Source organism: Anabrus simplex, chromosome 9, assembly GCF_040414725.1.
Source record: "Anabrus simplex isolate iqAnaSimp1 chromosome 9, ASM4041472v1, whole genome shotgun sequence".
Taxonomy (NCBI): domain Eukaryota; kingdom Metazoa; phylum Arthropoda; class Insecta; order Orthoptera; family Tettigoniidae; genus Anabrus; species Anabrus simplex.
The window spans coordinates 11,239,436-11,266,513 of record NC_090273.1 but is presented as its reverse complement, the minus strand read 5'-3'; the positions used below and the strand labels follow the sequence as shown (position 1 = coordinate 11,266,513).

Here is a 27,078-nt window from a genome sequence, read left to right as displayed (position 1 = left end):
GATTCGTTAATACTAACTTCCAGCTAGTGATTTAGTAGGTGTATTTTTTGTGGATGTTCACCTTCCTTAAAGATCTACATACACTCGTATAAATATGGTCGCTCTCCACTTCACACACGCAGGCATACGGGGACTGGATGAGTGGCAGCATTACGTACAAATACAAGAACATCCACTGTCTGTGTAGCCTCTACTGTTGGTTTCTGAGCACCGGAGTTAAATTTTGATGAGGGTATCTTCCCCCTCTCAGGCAAGGCATCTCAGCATCTGGTCAGTACAGATTTCCATGAGGGCTTCTTTCTCCAGGATCGGGCGAAATTTGCTGCCGATCTTCGTTCCTTGAGCTGAGATGTTGAGTTCAACTTCTGAGAAAATATCTGCGGAGGGTATGGCTATCCTGCCTAGATCTGGTGAATGACTTCTAGTTTGTTTGTGTCAATGAATTCCATTAAAAAAAAGCTCTAATGGGGGCATTCTTCTGCAGTGTGCTCGTTAATATTTGCAAAGCAAAAATTACTGTGCAAAACTCTGACCACATTCAAATCATTCAATTCTTGCAATCCAGAATCAGCTGGCAAGTCTGTGAATGGTCTCTGTTCGTCATCAGCTATCACAGACAGTCTAGCCGGGTTGAGTGGCTGGTCTTCTGACCGCAACTTGGCAGGTTCGATCCTGGCTCAGTTCGGTGGTATTTGAAGGTGCACACATACGTCAGCCTCGTGTTGGTATATTTACTGGCACGTAAAAGAACTCCTGTGGGACTAAATTCCGGCACCTCGGCGTATCCGAAAACCGTAAAAGTAGCTAGTGGGACGTAAGGCCAATAACATTCTTCTTCTTCTTCTCCTTCTTCTTATTACAGTCTACGCGTAACAAAGCCGTGTAATGCTGAGACAAGGAGTTTCTCATTGCCTTCGTCACTGGTGCTGTGTCTGCCAAGGACACTGGAAAGCACAATCATAGCATTGAAAACAGGGAGTGCCTACATAACGAATGTCATTACTCGTATCGCTCGTACCTCAGTCATGTTCAGATCGTCAAAGCCAAGGATGAGACTGAACAACTTTATTCCAGCCCCAGCAACTCCGTACGTTGAATCATCAGCGAAGTTCGTGTACGCAGTCCACTATGAAAACGATAACGGCTGAGTTATGACTGTCCGCAAAATATTTTATTATTTATCGTGGAACGCCTTACATTTAGCTGTTTTGAATCGTTAATAATAATAATAATAATAATAATAATAATAATAATAATAATAATAATAATAATAATAATAATAATAATAATAACCTGCAAATTTCCACTACATTTGTGTTGTTTAAACTAAATAAAGTGATTCAACGCTGACGCCATGCCGCGTAGATCTCTTCTACTCGCTACGCTGATATGATCAATTTGAAAATCTAATTCTTCTCTTCCTCTCACATAAGGAATGATGGCAAATTTGTAATGGGTATAAAGTATTTTGCAAGTGTATGAGGTTTCACTGAACATACGTATTTTGAACATGCATTGTTTTGGACCCATGCTCACGCGCTAAGTGAGAAAAAGACAATCTGTTGGAAATATGCCCTGAAAATGTTCACAAATAACTGACGTCCCACTCATTTCTCAGAACTATACCATGTTATGAACTTGTAAATTTCGTCACTACCTGGTGAGTTGGTCGTGCGGTCAGGGGCGCGCAGCTATCAGCTTGCATCCGGGAGATAGTGGGTTCGAACCCCACTGTCGGCAGCCCTGATGATGGTTTTCCGTGGTTACCCATTTTCACACGAGGCGAATGCCAAGGCCTTTCCTATCCCATTGTCGCCATGAGACCTATCTGTGATGGTGCGACGTAAAACAAGTCGTAAAAAATAAAAATACAATTCTTGTCACTGTTTCCTGTATAAAACCTAATCATTATATTGTCGTATTGTCACCATTTCACGTGTCAAACTTGCTCAGTTATGTGGACTTGCGGACATTATTGTCATCACCGCTTTTCTTTTCTTTTGAACATTCTTTTACTTACTCCCTTTCCTTCCATGTACAGCCTGGCTTCTGAGTTATCTCTCTTGAGATTCCAACAATAGTCAGCAAGGATTTTGATGATCCGGCATCCTTGATGTCTATTATCGACCTCCCTTAAATCTTTATGGAACCTTTCACCCTGTTGTTCATTTAAAAAGCTCAGATTGTCATGTGAACTTTCAGACTGTAAGCATTTTACACAACACAACTTTCTATCAAGAAAATAAATGAAAATATTGATATCATCCATATAATTTGTTGATCTGAACAAAACTACCGTATAAATAAGTCAGCATCAAAGAGTCGGTACCTGCTCGGAGTGTTCAGGACAGAGGGTGATGCATTCATCGCAGACTAATGTAATAAATGTCTATTTATCGTATGGCTTTTAGTGCCGAGACTGTTCTTGTTTACTTGACGCTCATGGGCGACTTTTGCGTCAAGATATGAGATGATGATGAGGCTGTGACAGGGTGAAACCCAGTGTTGGCACGTAGCCTACTACTGTGGGGTCTGCTCAAAGCTTTATGTCTCCATCGGACGGATGTGCCCTCACTCCATCTGAACACTTGGAACTGATTTAGACACGCGATCTAATGATTAGAAATTATATACCATCGCCTTTTCTACTCCACCGGCCAACATTCCGGGACCACGGCTTGGACACCAAACGTTAATACGTGCTTGCTTGTGTTCCAAGATAAGGAGCAACAATATGCTGGTCAAATGGTGGTGGTGGTTTTAAAAACAACCATCCTCTATTAACACTAATCAGACCGAGCTCGATAGCTGCAGTCGCTTAATTGCCGCCAGTATCCAGTATTCGGGAGATAGTGGGTTCGAACCCCACTGTCGGCAGCCCTGAAGGTGGTTTCCCATTTTCACACCAGGAAAATGCTGGGGCTGTACCTAATTTAGGCCACGGCCGCTTCCTTCCCACTCTTAGCCCTTTCTTCTCCCACCGTCGCCATAAGACCTGTCTGTGTCGGTACGACGTAAAGCAACTTGCAAAAAAAAAAAAAAAAAAAAAAAAAAAAATCAGAGGGGAAAAAGGAAGGGATCCGATACCCACAAAAAATGAATCGGCCAAAGAAAGATAAGGGCCACGAAAGACACGAAAATTAAACGCTCCCTTAGGCCTCCACATGTAATACCTTCTAGGTGGTGATTATTATTGTTTTTAGAGGAGGTACAACTGGCAACCATCCTCTATTAACTCTAATTAAAGCAAAAAATCCAAAGGGGCCCGACACTTCGAAAAATGAAGGTATCGACCGAGGAAAGATAAAGGCCACGAAGACCGTGACAGTGAAAGACTCCCCAGGTCTCGTGAAGCTAATATCGTCAGGTTCGGGAAAGAACAAGAGTTGACCAAGGAAGGTCGGATAGGATACACTCAGCTAAAGGCCCCGTGTTCACCAATCCACGCTCTCAATTCAAGAGCCCCTGAGACCCCTTTTGAGAAGCAGGGAAAGCCGTGGAAGTTTTTCTACCGCCACCCACAGCGGGAAGTTTACTTGAAGATATCCAGTTTCGCAGTAACACTTAGCGTAATTAGCTGCCGTCCTTGAGGGCCCGGGTTCGATTCCCGTTACTGCCAGAAATGTAAGATTGGCGAGAAGGCTGGTATGTGATTGAATATGTACTTACAGCTCACCTCCATTGGCGGTAAAAACCTGCCCCACCTCGGGATAATGACACGAAGTCACTTTACTTGAAGATTACTCTGACTAATAGTCCGATGTTCGGTGACAGTTCGTTGCCGAGTGACTCCACTGACTGCAGCTTATTGGAGAGCCTGAAGTGGTTCAGTACTTTCTGACTCTTGTTTCTCTTTATTTCCAGGCTGTGCTGGCATATTGGTAGGACACCCCTTGGACACAATAAAGGTAAGTGACCCTCAGAGTATGTCCAGAATTCGAAGTTAGACTTTCATGGTGTTGGTGGTTATTATTGTTTTAAGAGGAAGTACAACTAGGCAACCATCCTCTTTATAACACTAACCAGAGGGCAAAAATGGAAGGGATCCGACACCTTCGAAAAATGAAGATATCGGCCGAAGAAAGACAAGGGCCACGAGGAGAGTGAACATGAAAGTCTCCCCAGGTCTCGTGAAGCTAATACCGTCGAGGTCGGAAAAGAACAAGAATTGAGCAGGGGAGGTCAGATAGAATAGATGAAAGTCACAAGTAAGTGGAAGGAATGCCAGGACTCAAATAAAGACCCCGTGGTCGCCAACGCACGCTCCCAAGTTGAGGCCCTAGGGACCCTTTTATTCACCTCATACAACCGGGAGGGAGATAGGACAGTGTGAATTCATTACTAGGCCTCGGATGATCAAATAAGCAAGCCAATATGACCTCAAAAGTGACAAAATACGAAATAGGAAGAAAAAATGACAAAATATGACCGAAAATTATGAATATAATATGGCCATTAAAAATAATTTATACATCGTAATGGCAATTTCTTTGATACATATTTGTTAACTAAATTCTTTATTCTTACATTCATATTAATTTTCTGAATATACAGTACATCTTTAGCAGTTATTCACAGCCTATTGTCCTCGATTCACTTATCAAACATTTGTGAATACATACCTATCAAGATCACACAACATGTGATTGTTGTACTGAAAGTTCAACACTTCTCACAATTTCAATACCTGCATGAATTTCTAAGCTAGCAGCTTCTAAGCGAGTAATTGCACTCGATATAATTCCAAAGGTCGACTTAATATACAGTATGTCATACTTTCTGACTAACCGTTGGAAAACAATTCCTGCGCAATCTTGATGCAAAATGCAAACTCGTGTCCTCATCCCGAGGTGCTGCAGTTCTTTTCAGACATACCCCCGATGGAGGTGAGCTGCATGCATCACTTGAACCACATACCAGCCCTCCTGCCATTCTTAAATTTCTGGCAGTACCGGGAATCGAACCCGGGCCCCCGTAATCTTCATAGAAGAGGCAGAGTATTCCACTTGTATTAACTGCAGATGTGATACCGAGAAGCAGTTTTGTGAATGCTACTTTGCATTCGATAAGTTGAAGATGATTTTGTACAGCTACAGCTATCGTCAAACCGCCGAAATATGACGCTTCTACCAAAATAGCTGAGCATATGACCTTATGAGAAAAATAGCCAAAGTATGCATTTATATGACAAATAAATATCACCTAATTGTGACGATAATCACCTAATTTGCACCAAAATCCAATCAGGGAAGAAAGTGCAGACAAAGAAAAAATACGACTTTTCCTAAACATCCGAGCCCTATATCATTACTAATTCTGAGTGCTATTTTAAATGTAACCGTCGTACCCTTCGTTACCGGATTAGTTTACAGAAGTGACGTCACTGAGGGACACAGCACAGTTAGAGTAATGTCATTGTTGGACTCAGGACTTTGTAGACTATCACTTTCAACCCTCTCATTCTTCAGTGATCTTTCCTCCAAGTCTTTGATCGTGATCTTTATTGTCTTACCGATCCAAAGGAGCTAATGACCACGCAACTACCATCGCCACTGAACACTATCTCCAGGACAGCGATGCTCCTTTTGATGGATTACGCAATGAAAACTTAAATTCGTAAATATCTCCATTATTATAGCTCGAGCAGTGAAAATTCATCTGACAAAGCTTTGAAATTAGATATCTGACAAATATGGGGGTGTTGTGTAAAGAAAAGTGTTATGTAACAAACTGTTACCTAGCAACAGTGCCTTGCATAGGTCATGGCCATTCACAGCCTGCAGCTTGCATCGTGTCACTCACGCATTTTATTGAAAGACGTATTTATGATCATTTCGTTAGTCCTGGAGGGTGGGGATCCTTTACTCCCATGCCTTTAGTCCTAATATTCAGTTTGTCCCAGAGAACTTCCGCTGTAAGTCTTGATGCAGGCAAGCGGCGACTTCCACTGCTTTCGATAGATGAACCTTTTTCTCTTCCCTTTCTCGCGCTAAGTTTAACCTTGCCAGGCTGAGTGGCTCAGACGGTCGAAGCGCTGGTCTTCTGACCCCAACTTGGGAGGTTCGATCCTGGCTCAGTCTGGTAGTATTTGAAGGTGCTCAGATACGTCAGCCTCGTGTCGGTATATTTTACTGGTACGTAAAAGAAATCCTGCGGGACTAAATTCCGGCACCTCGGCGTCTGCGAAAACCATAAAAGTAGCTAGCCGAACGTAAAGCCAATAATATTATTAACTTGTACCTTTCCAAATTCTCGTAGCGCTCCTTGTTTTACCTCAGCTAGAAAGTGAATCCATATTCAGGAGTTTTCTTAGATAATGCAATTCTCCTTAAGAATGTCTTTTAATTTTCCTTCATCTCCGAAATTCTCATTTTGGCTAAGGTTTCTGCTGTTGAGGGTTGATACTGAACGGATAGGAGAGAGTTCGTGATTTGTATGTCTTGAGGTAGAGCCTGAATGCCATTTCCATTTCTCTCGCCCTTTCCTCTATGGCAGCTTTCTCGTCATCGTTTCGAGTTAGAATTTCGCCAGAATTTTAAACTGAACTGAACCTGATCTGTTCAAGTTTTCTCTAAGAAGAGTTTCAGGTCTGGTATCTCCGATGTTTCATTAAGGGTCTCTAGTTTCTATACTTTCTTCAAAGAAAATTACGTAAAATTACGTTAATAATAATAATAATAATAATAATAATAATAATAATAATAATAATAATAATAATAATAATAATAATAATAATAATAATAATAATAATAATTGCCTGGAAACTCATGTCTCGAGAAGTTAGTTCAGTTGGTTGTGCGGTCAGGAGTGCCCTGGAGGTTACAGTCACTTATCAATGACTTCATATTTTGTGTTTACTATTCCTTCAATCTCTGGGGACCAAAGTTCAGTCTGGATTTTGCTATCAGTCTCTACACAGTTGTGCAGAGTTGCAAGTCACATGTCACGCTACCGAGAAGATAGACTACGCCGTGAATTACAGAACAGGATAAAGTTGTATTGGCTGTAAAGCAAAAGTCACGTGATTTAAAGAAATAGGATGTCTCGCGTGGACATGTCTAATCAGTTCACAGAGAAAATATTATAAATATGGTTGCAGAATAAAGTCCGTCAAGTGGAATATCTAAAGAGAGCATAATTCTTGTGACATGTGTCCTAGGTAATCTGATCCTCTCACTTGATCCCACTTCTAGAGTTGGTCCTGACGTCACGTAACGTTAGTATTCAGCAATCACAAACACGCAAAGAAAAAAAAAAAGAAAGGCTACATTATTGACGTCATTCTCCTGCAAATAATATTTTTTTCCGCAATGAAAAGAGTGAAATCTAAACAGATTGGTCCATCTTGAAGCTGAATTTGCGCGTTAATTTGTGAAGCACAAGACTGTTTATTGAGAAAGTCTGTGGAACCCACCAAGCGTAGACTTCACATTAATTTATTTTAATCGGCAGATTTAGAAAATAATAAATCACATACATATTTCATTGGACATCCAATGCAGATAAGCCAGGACTGTAGCATTTACCTTTGTCTTTCTTTGACGCAGCGCGATGTGCTGCTTGTACCTACGAGAATGACCATCAGTTTATATACTTCAATGTCCGACACTACATGAATTGAATAATAATAATAATAATAATAATAATAATAATAATAATAATAATAATAATAATAATAATAATAATAACAGGAATAGTGTTACAGGAAAAGGCAGGAATGATGGAAACAGAAAACCAGATACGCCGCAATGTATATAACAAAAAATCAATCTCAGTCGCTGCAAAACTCAGACATGACAACTCTGTGATAAAGCCAGGACGTTTGTATACGATCAAATGCATTTCCTTGAACAGGAGGGAGCTAACTAGAAAACAGAGGAAAAAGAGAGCACAATCTTGAGGAAAATACAAGGGCCTAGGGAAGTGGGACAAGAATTTCAACTGCGGCCAAGTTCGGAAATATACAAAAAGACAGAGAGAAAACCACAACATTATTGATTTTGTTTCTACGGACACATCAAAAGAATGCCGACAGAGAGAACAGCTAAGATGATTCTAGAATACATGGAGAACAGGAAGACACTTGTGGTGGTGATTATTGTTTTAAGAGGAAATACAACTAGACAACCATCCTCTAGCCTATATAACACTAATCTGAGAGAAAAAATGAAAGGGATCCGACACTTCAAAAAATGAAGACATCGGCCAAAGAAAGACAAGGGCCACGAAGGGCATGAAAATGAAAGATTTTCTAGGCGTCGTAAACCTAATACTAGTGATGGGATAATCGAATATTTTAATAATCGAATAACTTCCATCCGATTATTTAGATAATCTAATAAAATAATCGAATGAGTTTCAAATACAGTTGTATCGCATAGAATACTCGGGTGCGTCATGAATCAGTTTTTCGGTTTAAGCAACTCTTATGAAAAATGCAAATACGCCTTTTACCAAACGTATCTACAAATGTTGAAACTAAATGAGTGAATTAACTGTCTCACTTTTCATTTGATTATTCACTATTCAATAGCCTCATTCATTCTAATGCAGTTCGGAATGAATAATCGAAAAGATAATCGAATGGGAAATATAATCGATTAATTGATTAATTGAAATAATTGAATACGCGATTATTTTGTATCCGATTATCCCATCACTACCTAATACCGTCGGGGTCAGAAAAGAACAAGAGTTGACCAAGGGAGGTCGGATAGGATAGATGAAAGTGAGGAGCCTGGCACAAGTAAGTGCAAGCAACGCCAGGACTCAGCTAGGGCCCCCGTGGTCACCAACCCACGCTCCCAAGTTGAGAGACACTAAGATGGTGGTGGTGATTATTGTTTTAAGAGAAAGTCCCACGGGCCTCTTTCAGTCCCTCTTATGACAGGCAGGAGATACCATGGGTGTTATTCTACCGCTCCCACCCACAGAGAGACCTTTCGTATAATCTCAACCCGGATATTTCAAGGGGGACTATTTTACCTCCAGAATATTTTACCCGGGAGGAAACCATCATCGGTATATGATTCATTCATTCATCATTCATTCGTACAGGGAGAGCTGCATGTCCTCGGGAGTTAGTTACGGCTGTAGTATCCCGTTGCTTTCAGCCGTGTAGCAGGTTCCTTCGACAGATACCCATACCTCGCCTATCTGCTTCATTACGACGCACAAGCCCCCCTAACGCGGTAAGGTTCACGGGGGATCATATAAGTCACATTTCAAGTCGTATAAAATTATAAACATGATTGATTTTCAAAGCGATGCAGAGTATCACTGCTTAGTTCATCAACCCATAAACATAACCGGCAGCCTATTTGCACTCAGACTTCGATTTCCAAGGGCTGACAATTTAGAAGACCTTCAATTCCTTTGAACAGCATCAACGAACAAAGTAAGGAGTTTGGTCTTAAAATAAACATTTTGAAAACTAATATCATGGTAATAAGAAAACATAAAATTTCCAACGCTTTTATTAAGCTGGACAGAAGTATCACAACGCTGAAGGCCACGGCATGAAGGAGGAGGTGTTCTGTCGTAATATCCTCAAAAAAAAAAAAGAAAAGAAATACAACAGCCTATTCTGTCACAGATTAGAAGCGGCTGTAGCAGATCATCCTGAACGTGGAATTTCCGACAGTACTTGGATATCCACGATAGGGGAAGAATTACTCCATGATGTCCGGCTCCATGGCTAAATGGTTAGCGTGCTGGCGTTTGTCACGGGGGTGCCGGGTTCGATTCCCAGCACGCTCCGGAATTATAAGCTTGATTGGTTAATTTCGCTGGCACGGGTGCTGGGTGTATGTGTTGTCTTCATCACCATTTCATCCTCATTACGATGCGCAGGTCGCCTACGGGCATCAAATCAAAAGACCTGTACCTGGTGAACCGAACATGTCCTCGGACACTCCCGGCACTAAAGGCCACTAGAAGAAGAAGAAGAAGTAGAAGAAGAAGATTTTTAAACAGCAATATTAGCTGTTCACCTGGAGCAATTTCCCTTTTTTTTTCTCGATAGAACCAGGAATATCTTGTTTGGTATGTTAACCAGTATAAATGCATCATAATTAATTAATTAATTAATTAATTAAAAAGAGGCATTGCTATTGTCGCAACAAATGCCTATATTCTATATTGTTCGCGGAAGAGACTTAACTTGCTCCTGTTGTACGCAGACACATGGTTTATTAAATATGATAGAGTAAGTTGTCGGAAAGTCGATAGTTAAGTCGTTTTCTTTAACGAAATATGAGTGAACCTGGCACAGAAATCACAAGAGGGTACTTCACTGTACAGTCTGAACTCAGTGAAAGCTGAACACCTCGGCAAAGTTGCCTCATAATGAGCTCAAATATCACCAGAACACGTAGTTTACAGTGCAATTGTCAAAGTTCAGCGACCGCCCTCTTTTTCAAATGTTTCTATTCAATAAATACGATCATAGGATAACGAGGAAAAGGGGAAAAGATAGTATTTGTTATATACATATCAAATATACCAATTCTACTACAATATACTACTACTACTACTACTAATACACACCTGGTCAACGGTCTCAAATGGGAACAGGAGTTTCATTTCCCAACGACAGAGGGAGCCGGAGAACAATCAACCTGATCTTATTTCGGAATTTAATTCCTACCCCTATAACACACGCATGAAAAGTCGCTGAAAGAAAGCACTACCCCAGGTGATAGCTCGGGAAATGAATCCACCATTTGGGACTAAGCGTTCTGGGGAGTTGTGGTGGTGATTATTGTTTTAAGAGGAAGTAGAACTGGCTGAGCTTCCTCTATGTAACAGTTATGGGATCCGACACTTCGAAAAATGAAGGTATCGGCCAAATAATGATAAGGACAACGAAGGGCGTGAAAATGAAAGAATCCCTAGGCTTCCATACGTAATACCGCCGGGGTCAGAAAGGAACGAGAGCTGACCACGGGAGGTCGGATAGGACGGATGAAAGTGAGCAACCTGGCACTAGTAAGTGGAAGAAATGCCCGGACTCACCTATTGGCTCTGTGGTCGCGAACCAACGGTCCTAAATTCAGAGCACATGAGGCCTCTTTTTGTCGCCTCTTACTACAGGCAGTGTTACTGTGGGTGTTATTCTACCGCCCCCATCTACAGGGGGAGATTCTGGGGACTCCCATCATCTCCAATAAGGATGAGTCAGAGCATCCTTGGAAAAAGAAGAATTTTTTTTGCAGCTACTCTAAACGTAAATTCTTTACTAGATAAGCATAATTAGAATTACACCTGAATAATATTAATTTCAGATCTTAGCAGTACAATATACCAGATTTTTCGATGAGAATATTATCACAGGCACGAAGAATTAATAGAATGTTTGAGGGTGAACCAGCAATTAAGGTTACAAAAGGAATGCCACCCCTGGGTACTGCTTTCTATGTTCATAAAATAGTACTGGACAATATGACATAAAACAAATTTAGAACTAACACAAATAGAATGAGACTAATTCATCTCTGTACAACTATTTAATTGAGGTAAATTCGATTTTCTTTAAAAATCTTCCAAAGAAACCTAAAACATGGATATCTTCAAACCCTACATTTCGTGGATTTCAACTTGACTATATCAACTTGGCTATATCTCCAAGAAACACGAAAGAAATCATGAATGTCAAGGCAATAAGAAGTGGGGAATTTGTCTCTGAATACTACCTCCCTAAAATTGTAGAGTTGATGGTTGAAATCATCACAATATACTACAAAACACTATATAGCTATTCAAATGAAGTGAGTGGTGTACCAGCCGATTTTAACAATTAAAATGTGCTAAGGAAGAATGTGTTGGGAAGCATATAAACAAATGAAAAATAACTTAGCAGCCAGAGAGATGGATGCTAAATAATTACGTTTCTTAGAGTATTTTGCTGTGTTTATAAAGATAATACCTCACCGTTAAAATATCGCATAGAACCGTTAAATACACATAAAACTTATAATTTTAATAGTAGATCAAACCAAAAATGCTTATATATACATTGTATGTATAAGAGGAACTCGGTATCAGTAAGTAACTTCCAATTCAGCGCCTTAATATTTCATGTGTTTAAATTCCATGAATTCCATGTTCCCGACTGTTATGAGAATTTCCTTATGTAGACTCCCTAATAAGTGACAGAAGACTCAAGTCTTTGCTTTGCACAAAGAATGAGACACTGTGATAGTACATATATCACACCCCCGAATTATATGTAGAAGTTAGAGATATTATTGTCAGTATTCGATTTATTATTATTATTATTATTATTATCAGTATTATTATTATTATTATTATCAGTATTTCATTTGTATGTTTTGTCATTTATATTGGTAAGCTGGAAGATATCCACATATGTAGGTATGAGTAATTTGTTTTGCACGAGTGGGAAAACATTGCTGTAATAACTCTGGTAATTTGAATGAGTCATCTGGCTACCCCAGTGTCTGTTATGATGTACTTGTGTCAGGAAATTCCATTACTCGTGTATATATCCCAGCCTGATAAGATAAGCTTGTTGTTGTACCAGGAAAGTTTGGTGATTCATGAAAACTCCCCAGAGTTTGTTATTGTCTTGGGAGGAAGAAGTAGTTCAGGGCTTGGTCTTAATTTGAGATCACTCATGATTGGCTGGCAAGCACCAATCCAGACGTCTCATCTGAGAGGAGGGGGATGTTGATGTCTATAAAGGTGGATGATACGGCGGCAACCTAGAGATTAGGACATTGTAAGGAGACATTGTAAAGGTGATTGTAGAGGTAAAGGAACGAGAAGGAAGATAACTACAACTACAACTGACGCACTGTACGGGAAGGAAGTGGTGCTGATACACGGTACTGGAGTGACACGGCAGCAATGAACTGGACTTCAAACGTTCGTGGAGCGTAGTCGTGTTATGTTCGTGGAAAGCGGCTGATTGTGGAGAGTGCTTGCGCATTAAGTATTGTAGCACTTGTGGCGGCCTAGCATTATATGTTGGTGAAAGCTATCTCAGACTTTCCATAAATTTGTGTTGAGGATCGACAGACGTGTGTATATATCTTTACAACAAGTGTTAAAGTATGTGAACACAGTAGTACAAGGTACAGTATCTGTGTGATGTGATAACTGCCGATTATGAGAATCGGTAAATCGAATTGATATAGAGACAGTGAAGGGTATTTATCTTCATACATGTACATTGTTCATCGGACTATTTACAAATGGTAACTTAGTTCTCGCTTTCGTTTTCCCACGGTTTTCATTATTGTTGTTGTTGTAAATATGGGGTCTTCCAGCAATATTTTATGTGTATATTATATGTATAATCTTGTATGTTGATGAGGTGCTCATGCACGGAATTTGTTCAGAATATAGTTAGCTATTTTAGAATCAGTGTTATTGATAAACCTAGGTGCAGTTCCTACCTAATTAGTCGTTTTCAGGAGGTTGGGTAAGGCCTGCAGCAGATGTACCAGTACGCAGCATTATGTACACGCCCTGGGATATAAAGTTTATCATGCTCTTATCTAAATTCGAGGGATCCATTCTGGTGAACTCTGGCGCCCATACTACGGACATTTCGGTTAATTATGCTTATTAATTTTATTAAGTTTTTGAGTAATTTTATTTATATATTTTATTCATGATTTTATTTATTATTATCATCAACTTATTACAATTGGCGCCCAACGTGGGGCTGAATGATTGGTACATCTGTTAGGCTTATAAGCGTAGGTGCACTTGTCAGGTGTGGTTGGAATTCTGCGAACTATGTCAGTGAAGTGTTTTATATGTACGTGATATGTATGTTGGAGTATGAAGAAATGTTGTAGCGAGTCGAGTATTATAAGACTGAGAAGTAGAGAGGTTGTTAAAGTTGTTGGTACTATGAATCAGGATAAGAGAAATCAAAAGAATTCCACCACATTGAGTTTATCTAATTTAAGTGAGAATAGCGAAATGGCTGATAGTAGGAAAGATCAATCGGCAACGATAGGTGAGGAACCGAGTAACCCGTCTCAAACTCAGAATGTAGGGGATCAAGGGGCGACCTTAACTCTTAGTATGCTTCAATCACTATTTAATCAGTTCAGTAAAGAGTTGAAGGGTGAATTTAACAGTAAGAGTGACGTATTGTCCAGTAAAATCGATAATAATAATGTTGAATTGTCCAGTAAAATCGATAATAATAATGTTGAACTGTCCAGTAAAATCGATAATAATAATATTGAATTGTCCAGTAAGATTGATAGTCAGAGTAAAGAGTTGAAGAGTGAACTGAGTTTTTTAAGTAATGAAATATACAGTATTAATAGTGAATTAAATTCAGTTAGTACGGAATTGTCCAGTAAGATTGAGAATCAAAGTAAGGAGTTAAATTTAGTGAGTGTTGAATTGTCTAGTAAAATTGATAGTTTAAGTAGTGCTGTGAATGGTAGAATAGATGAATTGAACCAGAAGTTTGACCATCAAAGCAGAGAAATTCAGGAAGTCAATAATAAGGTTGAATCTCAATGCTTGGAATTGACTGAGAAAATTGAATGCCGATTTAATGTAGTTAGGAAAGAATTTGTTGAAAACAGCAAGGAATGTGATAAAAGAATAAAAATAGTGGAAGATAAAGTCGAAGAAATAGACAGAATGAAAACCAGTCAGAATGTTTTAGTGAAGCGAATAGATGAGAAGAATGAGAAATTGGAGAAAGACCTTAAGTCAGTAAAAGATGACCTCAAGTCAGTAGAAGGAAATGCCAGAATGGTAGTGGAAGAAGGAATTAAATCATGTCATGTGAAATTAAGGCAGGAGATCAGTCAAATCCAATTAGGTAGCAGCATATGTAATAGGTACGTATCTTGTACGAAGGACTCTGAATTGCCCAAGTTTAATGGTCGGCAGTTTAATCCGATGGAATTCTTGAAAACAGTGGAGAAACGGTTTTCCAAGAATCTTGACGATGGTTTGATTGATTGGAGTATGGTTGATGAGCTGTTGGATGTTGCATTTGTTGGAGAAGCGAGATCCTGGTTTCAAGTTTATAGACAGGGTATTTCGAGTTTGGAGGAATTTAGGGAGAAATTTAGTTCTAAATTTTGGAGTGAAGCTATTCAGGGAAGGGAAAGAGATCGCGTGCTATTTGGCAAATATAGACCTCAGGAAGGTGTGTCTATGACGGAATATTTCTTAGCGCATGTTCTGATCAGCCAGAATATTGAAGGTCTAGCATCGGAGAGAGATACAGTCCGCCAGATGTTGAGACATTTTCCTGAGAAGGTCGGATTAGCTGCATGTATGCAGAATATTGTTACGATCAAGGAATTAGAGCAGCTGTTAGAGAGGTTTGATGCTTTGGAAGGGCAGGGGAGGACTAGGCAAAGTGAAGGTAGAAATTACGGGGATAATGGGAGACAAGGTAATCAGGTAGCGGGAGATAGGAATAATCAGAATTTCAGTCATTATAGGCAAGGGAATCAGGGTGGTAATTCCGGAAGGGGAAACAGACAGTCTAATCAGGGAGTTAATCACCATGAATATTATGGCAGAAGACCTAATCAAGGGGAATCAGAAAGTAGGGGGGGTACGGATCAAAGACCTCCAGATCAAGTGCAGAGACATGATAATAGTGAACAGTCCACGTCAAGTAATTTAAACCGGAATCGGACTTCTTAGTTGGGTCAGATAGGCAGTCCGATACCGAAATTCCTATTCACGCGATGAAACAGGTAAGTTACGAGGTAGACGTGAAAGAGGAATTATTGTATGACCATGTGTTTTGTGATCAGGGAGATTTTGAGAATAGGGGGCGTGATGAAAGTAAGAAAGATGTGTCGGATGTCTTACTTTGTGCTAGTGGTGATGGTAATAGCGGTGTTGCGATCGATAATCTTGTGGAAGTTTCTGAAATTGAAAGTGAAGTTTTTTGTGAAGTTGATGAAGGTTGTTTTGTGAGTGAAGAGTGTTTACGGAATATACATCATGAGGATGTTTGTGTTAATTTAAGTGTACGTGAGGAGAGTAAAGTTAGGTCCATTATGTGTGAAAATGGTGACTTTGAGATTAATGAAACTTCTGATAAGAGAGTCGAAAGTAGCAGTGTTGTTGGCATGAAGGTGGTGCAAGTAGGAGCTGATATGGAAGGTGGTGAAGATGGATTAATTGTTGGGTCATTAAGTAGTAATGACAGCAATTTCAAAGTGTATTATGGTAAGAATTTCAATAATAGAGTGAGCGTGTGTGAGAATGGAAGTGTGCGTGAGATGAAAGAAAGTCTTTTCAAGCGAGTGCGTAATGTTTTATTTAAGTCTGAGAGTTGTGTGAAAGATTTGAATGACTTGCTGAGTGATAGCGATGTGGAATGTGTGAAAAAGTATGTGATCTGTTTGCTTGCATTAATTATGGTTTTGTGGAAGAGTAAACGTAGTGAGATTCCCGCGCATTTCAGAAAGAGGGATTTCCTTTTTATGAATGTTCCGAATGAAAGTTTGTATGATTCTTGTGTGACTGGATGGTATGAATGTTTGTGTGTGAGATAGAGTGTATTCTAGACGTAGTTAGTTTTTATTACGGTACGCATTCCTCGCTTATCGATGCTGATGTTAAGTTTGTGTATAGTTTTTCATTTATATTAGGGTCCGTATACTGTGGACAGTAGAATAGGCAAGTGTGCTTATCAGCTTCTAACTTCTGACGACTAGGTCCTTGGGACATTTAATATCTATAGCCTTCGCAGATATAAGAGATAGGATCTGCACCTTGGATGTATATATTATCAATTATGAGTTATGTGTACAGTAGCAAGAAGGGGTTGTGTTCAATGGTATATGAAACAATCGGAGTTGTGTGTATTTAGCCATATTATTATTATTATTATTGTTGTTTGGACAAATTGTATTTCGTGTGTGCGAATACAATGCAGTAGACGCAATGTATATATCATTATTACAGTAAATTAAGTGTTCAGTTATGTCATTATAAGGTTATGTATGAAGTTCTGTTTTATGGTGAATCATAATATATGATATCATCGATTCACCAAGGGGGCGTTATGTGATAGTACATATATCACACCCCCGAATTATATGTAGAAGTTAGAGATATTATTGTCAGTATTCGATTTATTATTATTATTATTATTATTATCAGTATTATTATTATCAGTATTTCATTTGTATGTTTTGTCATTTATATTGGTAAGCTGGAAGATATCCACATATGTAGGTATGAGTAATTTGTTTTGCACGAGTGGGAAAACATTGCTGTAATAACTCTGGTAATTTGAATGAGTCATCTGGCTACCCCAGTGTCTGTTATGATGTACTTGTGTCAGGAAATTCCATTACTCGTGTATATATCCCAGCCTGATAAGATAAGCTTGTTGTTGTACCAGGAAAGTTTGGTGATTCATGAAAACTCCCCAGAGTTTGTTATTGTCTTGGGAGGAAGAAGTAGTTCAGGGCTTGGTCTTAATTTGAGATCACTCATGATTGGCTGGCAAGCACCAATCCAGACGTCTCATCTGAGAGGAGGGGGATGTTGATGTCTATAAAGGTGGATGATACGGCGGCAACCTAGAGATTAGGACATTGTAAGGAGACATTGTAAAGGTGATTGTAGAGGTAAAGGAACGAGAAGGAAGATAACTACAACTACAACTGACGCACTGTACGGGAAGGAAGTGGTGCTGATACACGGTACTGGAGTGACACGGCAGCAATGAACTGGACTTCAAACGTTCGTGGAGCGTAGTCGTGTTATGTTCGTGGAAAGCGGCTGATTGTGGAGAGTGCTTGCGCATTAAGTATTGTAGCACTTGTGGCGGCCTAGCATTATATGTTGGTGAAAGCTATCTCAGACTTTCCATAAATTTGTGTTGAGGATCGACAGACGTGTGTATATATCTTTACAACAAGTGTTAAAGTATGTGAACACAGTAGTACAATGTACAGTATCTGTGTGATGTGATAACTGCCGATTATGAGAATCGGTAAATCGAATTGATATAGAGACAGTGAAGGGTATTTATCTTCATACATGTACATTGTTCATCGGACTATTTACAAATGGTAACTTAGTTCTCGCTTTCGTTTTCCCACGGTTTTCATTATTGTTGTTGTTGTAAATATGGGGTCTTCCAGCAATATTTTATGTGTATATTATATGTATAATCTTGTATGTTGATGAGGTGCTCATGCACGGAATTTGTTCAGAATATAGTTAGCTATTTTAGAATCAGTGTTATTGATAAACCTAGGTGCAGTTCCTACCTAATTAGTCGTTTTCAGGAGGTTGGGTAAGGCCTGCAGCAGATGTACCAGTACGCAGCATTATGTACACGCCCTGGGATATAAAGTTTATCATGCTCTTATCTAAATTCGAGGGATCCATTCTGGTGAACTCTGGCGCCCATACTACGGACATTTCGGTTAATTATGCTTATTAATTTTATTAAGTTTTTGAGTAATTTTATTTATATATTTTATTCATGATTTTATTTATTATTATCATCAACTTATTACAACACAAACAGAAGGCTGGATTTCAGTTGTAAATGTGTCGTTATTGATCATCCCAAGCGTCTTGGTCGCTCGTAACTCTGCTTTTCTGTATACCGGATTCGTAAAACTTTTACAGTTTTATGGGGGCACTTTTCAGGAGAGAGAAAAGCCGATCATCTTTGTGTCTATCGTCTGTTTTAAGATGTTCCAGACATGACTTGATAGAAACATAAAAAATGAAATATCTGACTGAAACTTTTTAATATGCATTGCTACAATTATATTAAAAACTGTCAGCAGTATAATTTATTGTTATCAGCTATTTAAAGTACCTTACGTTTATCATTCTTTTGTGTTATACAACGGGAACTGTACTAGTTGGTACCCCTTTAGAAAACGAATGCCACAACAAAGTGTAGCGGAAGTGAATCATTTACCTCAAGATGCATAGAATAATGGCATTACCTTCGTCATGGAATAAGGAAGAAGTACCCTTTTCATTTGTTTTTTTAATGAACACTGATATTGTTTCTTTTCCCTTGTAAGTTCTGTGTAGAATAAAGTAAACAAATAGTTACGGGACTAGCCCAGTGTGTTTCTTGTAGATAATTTAAATAAATAGCCAGAAAGATTTTAAAAACATAATATATTTTTACTCTTCCAGACTTTGCATCAATCATAAAAATGCATTTCTAAAGAAAGAATGAACAAAAATACTTTAGACGAAAAAGGGATTTGAACCTATTGCTTAGCATTGTAGATGATATTTAATATTTTTGACTTTCTTACTTTCAAAAATAAAAAATACTAAATCACTTCTTATATAGGGTTTTTGTCTTGTTTTACATTAAGTATACAAAATTGAAGAGTGGTGGTGGGAAGGGGGGATAGAATAACACCCGCGGTATCTCCTGCCTGTCGTAAGAGGCGATTAAAAGGGGCTCCAGAGGCTCTCAACTTGAGAGCGTGCGCTGGAGACCACGTGGCCCTTGGCTGAGTCCTGGCATTGCTTTCACTTACTTGTGCTAGGCTCCTCACTTTCGTCAATCCTATCCGACCTCCCTTGGTCAATTCTTGTTCTTTTACGTCCCCGATGGTATTAGAGCACTAGGGGCCCTAGTAAGTCTTTCATTTTCACGCCCTTCGTGGTCCTTGTCTTTCATTGGTCGATACCTTCATTTTTCGAAATGTCCGATCCCTTCCCTTTTTCCTCTCCGATTAGTGTTACGTAGAAGATGGTTGCCTAGTTGTACTTCCCTTTAAAACAATAATCACCACCTATGTTAATGTGAAATCAAATAAATATTAGGACTGTATGGAAACAAATGCAGTCTGTCACTATCTAGGAAAGTTCTTCCTTATAAAACAATTTTTCTTCGGATGGCAGAAATTCAAACATCCTCTTCATCATTTTTTCTGGAAATAGTAGATACTTTGCTAGATCGATAAGCCATTGAGTTAAACTTGGAACAACTTTTCCCCGTTCTTTTCTTAGATGAAATGTATTTTTACCACCCTGAAACTTTCCGCAATGGTAACATTTCATGAATATATTTCCTTGTTTCAGGTCCACCTGCAGACACAGGACTTCAGGAATCCTGTTTACCGTGGAACGTTCCACTGTTTTCAGACGATCCTGCAGAAAGAGTCCGTAAGTGCGCTTCTTACATTACAGAGCGAAAACAAGTCATTATGCCATGCCCTATAGAACAGTGGCGAGGTTGGTGGAGACGTTCAAACGGGTTAGAGTATCAACTGCCAATTTGCCTCGCCCAGGCCGTCCGGTGTCCATGGACATGGCGTGGCATGGCAAGCACACCTAATGCTTTCCGCAGCTCTACATGGTACTGGCGTACATTTCTGCCGCGGAGAACTGATATTTTAATATACGATTGTTGCTCCTGCTTGTTGACTTCCGTGTAGCGACGCTCCCACTCACACACTGAACTTGGGGGCATGCTTAGACCCACACTGTTGTTTACATATACCATCTAGTGGCATCATACGCAAGTACATACCGTACGTTTACAAATGCATATCTTAGATTTTCCGTGTTATCCCCTGTTTGCGAGGAAAAAAAAATAGTTGCCATGACTTATGATTCGACACTCGTATTATTAGCAAAACTACAAACCTGAGTCCCTCTGCTGTTTAGCTCTTTTCTTCATACCTCTCCAATCGGCGACAACGTGTTGTCATAAACGGTATGACTATGGACTGCAAGACGAAGCAACTAGGTGTTCCACAGGGATCTGTGCTAGGACCTCTTCTGTTTACTCTATATATCAATGATATATCTTCTCAGTTCAGCAACTGTAAGTGTCATTTATATGCAGATGATCTAAAATAAATTATCACGGTAAAGCTGTTGATATTGAGTTTGGAATTCATCAGACGAATTCTATTTTAAATCTGGTTAGCTCCTATTCTAATAAGAACTGTTTATTAATTAATCCTAAAATGGCCCAAGCTATTATAATATGGCAACAAAGGCAGCTAAATATCCTAAATAAGAAGTTATTGCCTTCAGTTTTGCTTTGTGGTTTAGCTATACCATTTCAGAAGTCGGTAAAAATCTAGGGATTATCATAAGTGACACACTAGACTGGAGTGAGCACATAACAAGCATCTGTGGGAAAATTCACTCGTCACTTCACCCCCTCAAAACTCGCCAATCACTTCTTCCACTAAGCATGAAAATTAAACTTATCCAGACCCTCATATTTCCCATACTCAATTATTGTGATATTGCAAAGAGAGAGGCCAGCATGGAACTAACATTGAAATTACGGAGGGCAATGAACTCATGCATTTGGTTTATATTTTCAATTACATTTTCAACTCATATCTCCCCTATTATGAAATTCTCTTCTGGTTAAAAATCGATAAACTACGATATCTTCACATTGCAACTCTCATATTTCGTCTCTTGAATGAATCTAAACCCCAGTATTTATCCTCAAAATTTAATTTACTCTTTTCCTCTCATGAGCATAAGGCACGATCAACTACTACTCTCTCAATTCCTGTGCATCGCTCATCATCATTTAACCGCTCCTTTCAAAAGTCTGGTGCAAGGCTATGAAATTCCCTCCCATTCAGTGCTAGGAATTGCACTTCTTTAGGTTCTTTCAAGCGGTCTTGCCGAGATTATCTATTAAATTAATGTATAACCAGCTTGTATGATGGCAGTATGAATGGAAGGATGAATGAGGTTAGGATTTACATTTTGTTATTTTATTTCATTATTCTGTTTTATGAAGTTTATTTTAGATGTTATGTGGTTATTGTAAGAGAGGGCCGTGAGCCTTCGAAGGCATGAAATTGATAAATAAATAAATAAATAAATAAATAAATAAATAAATAAATAAATAAATAAATAAATAAATAAATAAATAAATAAATAAATAAATAAATAAAGTTCATAGCCCGCAAATTCGAGTACCTAGCAGCGTCATGAAGTTCACCCAGTGTTATCTTTATAGAGCTCTCAATCTTCTGCATTTTATAACAAATCAGGACATAGTGGTGCCCAGTTGCTTTGGTTGGACGTTAAATGCATCCTGAATATAAGTCTATCCCAACACATATTTAATGAATCGTAAAAATAAAGTACCCTTCACGTTTTGCAGAACAAGGTTTATTGACGAGGGGGGTTACGGGCGAAAATTGGTGATTATTGCTTTAAGAGGAAGTACAACCGGGCAACTATCCTGTATTACCACTGACCAGAGTGAAAAATGGAGGGGGTTGGGCACTTCAAGAAATGAACATATCGATAAAAGAAAGGGAAGGACCAATGTAACTACTACTAAATGTTTACATTCGTCCCCTGAATGGGGAAGCGGGCCTCCTAGACGGTGACGCCGCAGCTCAGGCCAGGAGATTTGTATCGGGCAAGGAGATGTGTGTCCGTGGCTTGTACTAGGAACTGTCTCGGTATTGGAGAATGGAAAATACGGAAAACCATTCACAGGACAGCCGACGGTGGGGTCCAGCTCTTCTCCGCAGAGGCGTACAACCATGATAAAAGCTAAGCGAATAAAAGTTGACCAAGGGAAGTCAGGTAGGAAAAATGAAAGTGAGAAACCTGTCACAAGTGGGTGAAGCAAATCCGGGCTCCGCTATGGGCCCCGAGGTCACCAGCCTACACGCCCAGGAGTGCTACCCCGTTTACTGCTATTAAGACAGACTAGAGATACAATGGACAACTTGCCATTATATAATTGGCCTCTCGTCCACTCACACTCTGTGTTACAGGTGGGCGGTCTGTACCGAGGGATGTCCTCGCCCATGGTCGGTGTAGCCTTCATCAACGCCATCGTGTTCGGAGTGTACGGCAATACTCAGCGCCGTATGAATGACCCGGACGCTCTCTCATCGCACTTCATTGCCGGCATCACAGCGGGAGTGGCGCAGAGCTTCGTGAGTAGTCCAATGGAGCTCGCCAAAACCCGCCTACAGATTCAGCGAGGGGACATGTACCGCAGTTGTCTGCATTGTATCCTACAGGTACAGCACTCTGCTATCCTTTATAGTATTTTCCCCTTAGTTATTTGCAAAATCAAAGCTATTCGTTTTAATTTTTTTCAATCTAAGAAATGTCTTTACAGTAAATTCATTACCACCTGCTCAAAATTCATCTGGAAGTTTACCAGGTGATGGCCAATTGAAAACCCTCGAGTTCTTCCTTCTTACATAGCTATCCCAGAACAAAATATTGGTGGTTATTGTTTGAGTTATATTCTTCCCCTAACCCTGTATTTTATTAGCCTGATGGCCGTGTGCAGCATACTGTACCTGAGGAGAGTCTGTTCACAAGGCGCTATTTTCGCAGTAAGAAAGTTGCGGAAAAATGCATAAAACGTATAATAAAAGGCTCACGGAACCTACCATAATCGGGTATGGTACAAATTTTAAGGAATTACATCTTTTTTGGTCTGGATTGATCATGGCAATCGATAGTATTCAACTGCTGCGAGGCGTGTGGAAGAAATACTAATTTTTATTTTGGAGTGAAAATAGCAACTTTGAACAGACCCTCCTCACTTGTAGTCGCATGTTATTTCTCTTTATTTCCATTAGAACTATCGCCCGTCTAGAGGTTGCCTCTTGAATAACTCGTAACGTGCTTTTAAAATGAAATGTGAAGGAGGCATTAACGCATTTCTATGTTACAGATCGCACGCACGGACGGTGTGCGTGGAGTGTACCGAGGACTGGGAATCACTATGTTCCGGGACGCCCCGGGGATGGGCGTCTACTTTCTGAGTTACGAGCTGATGACCCGCAGTTCTAGCGCTGAGCCCATTACCACCACTCACGTGATGGTAGCCGGCGGTGTGGCGGGCTCCATATCCTGGGTGTCAACATTCCCCTTCGACGTGCTCAAGTCGCGACTGCAAGTAGATGGCATGTACGGCCCAGCTAAGTACAGCGGCGCTCTGGACTGCTTCAGGCAGAGCGTCAAAAGTGAAGGATACGGCTTCATCGTGCGAGGGCTTACCTCCACACTTATACGAGCTTTTCCCGTGAATGCTGCAACATTCGCAGGGGTCACCTGGGTGTTTCGTCTCGCAGGAGTTGGCAGCAGTGAGAAAGAGTCCAGTTACTACGTGGCTACCTCCAACGAAGAGGAGCCATCCAATATCAATCTGTACCATCCCCTGCCCGGACGCGATACTTGGAGCTTGGCAGGATCGAAATTGTGGGGAAACTGGGAAAATAAAGCCCTAACAGGACTCTTCCACTGGAGAAAGTTGATGATAAATAGCATAGAGGGCAGTTTCTTGGCCGATTATCATCGAAATGCGCTGGCCACGAAGTTTTCTCAGCCGGAGACGAAATCACAACCTTTGTCGATAGACTGTATCTGTTCTGAAGACACCGATTTAGAAGATGACACAGAGTGTGAGGATAATACACGAGAACAAGTACTGGACATTCCGAATCAGTCTCTTCAGGATCACACGATCGAACTGATAACCGACGGTGCAGTGGACACAAGTATTCTCAAAGAGAACTACAGAATTAGTAAGCAAGAAAATGGTTGAGCTTATTCATTATATCAAATAATTGTTAACTGAGCAACGGGTGTTCGTGTGGAAATTGAGCTTCACACTACACGACAGATTGCTGGAGTAGGTACTGCTGTCACATGACTTGCTAACGCCAAGGAGCCATTCATGCATTACATAACGCATACACTTCCACCGAATTGCTAACAAATAAGCCGGCACGTACTTAAAATCGTAACGTTGATGGTAACTCTTGGAAGGTATTCTTGAGAGACTATTTCTTTCAATCTCAATAATATTGATCTCGGGGTTAGCTGACTCTAATCCTTCTGACCCTGCTAATTTGCTCATTTTCCGTTACTCTAAATTCTTCTTCTTCTTCATGAAATGTTGTGTAGGGCTCCTTGTGATTTTCGTCCAGAACTCTAAATTAACTAAGAACACACGTGGCATTTTCCGTAGTTTGTATGACCGACCGACTTTAGTTGTTTTGCTGGGATTACTGTAGAATAACAAAGAATGTGCAATTTCCATGACAAAGGGTAACATTGCAATGAAGTGCGCAATCAGTGTAGGCTCTGTCCCTTTTTTGTCCTCGTTCCTATTGCTTGTGTAGTCTTAATTTCATTTGATTCTATCCTATAACTATTTATTTCAAATTTGGAGCAAGAAGTATGGCAAATTACAAATGAAATTCACATTTCATGGCCACATAGTATACTGTATAGTACATAAAACGATTAAATATAGAGCAATGCTTTAAAATAAATACATTTCACAATTTTTGTCCTAAAATGATGTTATCTGGCTTAGTCATAAATAGACATCTGAAACAAACTCTTGTTAATATCATCATAGCACTCACATTTGGTATGAACATAGCTAACACTAACTTCATTTACTTCTCCCAAGGAACTTAAATAACCACGCTGTTCAAAGCCTACTGAAATCAGATGGGTATAAACTCCAGAGGTTTGACAAATCAGATTCTCATGGCTCTCATGTGAATGAGCATTCTACAGTATTCAAGACGTACTCATTCAGAAAATATTTCGTAGTTCATGAGATGAAAAATGAAATTAAACTTGTTCACATCTATTACAAATTAAGAACGGAGTAAAATCAAGTTAATCTTGAGCTGATTTTAATATATTTATGACAACTCAGAATTGTTTTACCAGTTTCAGTATTCATTCTCCTAGGATATCTTAAATTATTGGAGTATTTCTGCAGAAATGGAATATAGCTCATTTTGATCAGCCTGAGTTTTCAATAAATATCTCTAATGGTGTTTGTACACGTGCATTTTAAATGCTGCAATCTAGAGCCTGTAAAAGGTGGAAAAACCTAATCAGAAATAATTTGCCAATGCAAACTCCACCTTTTCCCGAAATGTGGAATCCTACCCGCCCAGATCTTATTTTAATAGCCTACTTTCACAGTCTTCGATTATTTTAATTTAATACTCTTACAGAATGTTTACAGAATTTTCCTTTTAGGCTTTAAACTAAGTTTAAAGAATGCAAATTATAACCGTTACCGGTATGTAATGCTTGAATGGGTATAAAGTGGGTGTCATTTCCATATTTTGTAGAAATTTATATATTTCATTTTGTATTGCTGAGGGTAATAAACTGTTAGAACACTGTTATTAGTCGCCATTATAGGCATATTTCTTTATACAGCCTTTGCCTATGATCCCAAGCCTGCCTGTGTTCCTAATCTTAACTCCCAACATAAAATGTGTACATTGGATAAAATTAAATTTCATTTTCGTCTGCCTAGAATTGAAGGTGACTCCAAGGATCAACAAAACTAAACACAGGGGTACTACATTATAAAATAAGTTATTTAGAATTAGATAATCTTCAAGTTTAATTTATTTATTTACTTTTTGTTTACCGCGACATATATTACGTATATCAACTTAACTATACAGATATGTCATAAAATGACACTCAGTAAAGCCCAGTGGGAGTCTTAATATAACATATAAATTGTCCATCTACGGTATAACCAAGGGGCTTTATTATTTTCCAGGGGCCACTACCGTCGTCATGGATTCGTTAACGGGGTCGCATGCTTAAATGTAATATTCTATCGTTTATATCATATCCTATATGTACGAATCATTATGCATTATAACATAGTAAATTATAATCATAAACTATATTGAACAAGTTAAATCTATTTAATGTAACTTTATTATTATATAATGGTGAAACCAATCAAGTATCTAGGTAAGTACATTCAATGTCAATGCTAGAACCAGGCGTGACAGATGTGCTGTAGTAGCAATTCGAAGTAAAATATTGGTGGTTCGCGATCTCGTTACGCATTTCTCATGCTTCATTCTAGAAAACACTTGTTCGCATATAAATGTGTGTGTATATGCTGCCAAAAGGTTGACGAGAGTCGAATTGCATGCCCATAAATACCGGGACACTTTGCCCTAGGAAGATGTATGCGGTAAAGGGACGCTATTTAACTTACTTTCCAAGTCCAAAGAACAATAAAAATCAACACATTCCATTTGAAAATTCTCACGTCTCTTTCATGTACACTGTATTGGA

The 27,078-nt window shown here is 39.3% G+C and overlaps 1 protein-coding gene across 3 annotated transcripts in view; it reads left to right on the top strand.

Annotated features, from left to right (window-relative positions):
* The window catches only part of LOC136881054 (mitochondrial basic amino acids transporter), a 48,578-nt gene extending 22,422 nt beyond the window's left edge, over nt 1-26,156 (top strand). For 2 of the 3 annotated variants that reach the window (XM_067153655.2, XM_067153656.2), the window contains 4 exons: nt 3,865-3,908; nt 20,056-20,139; nt 22,749-23,000; nt 23,669-26,156. In XM_067153655.2, the coding sequence (XP_067009756.1) occupies nt 3,865-3,908; nt 20,056-20,139; nt 22,749-23,000; nt 23,669-24,541 (1,253 nt within the window). In that variant the 3' untranslated portion in view covers nt 24,542-26,156. The remainder of the gene's footprint in view (nt 1-3,864; nt 3,909-20,055; nt 20,140-22,748; nt 23,001-23,668) is intronic. The other variant, XM_067153657.2, reaches the window with a different exon arrangement.
* The last annotated feature ends 922 nt before the right edge of the window (nt 26,157-27,078 follow it).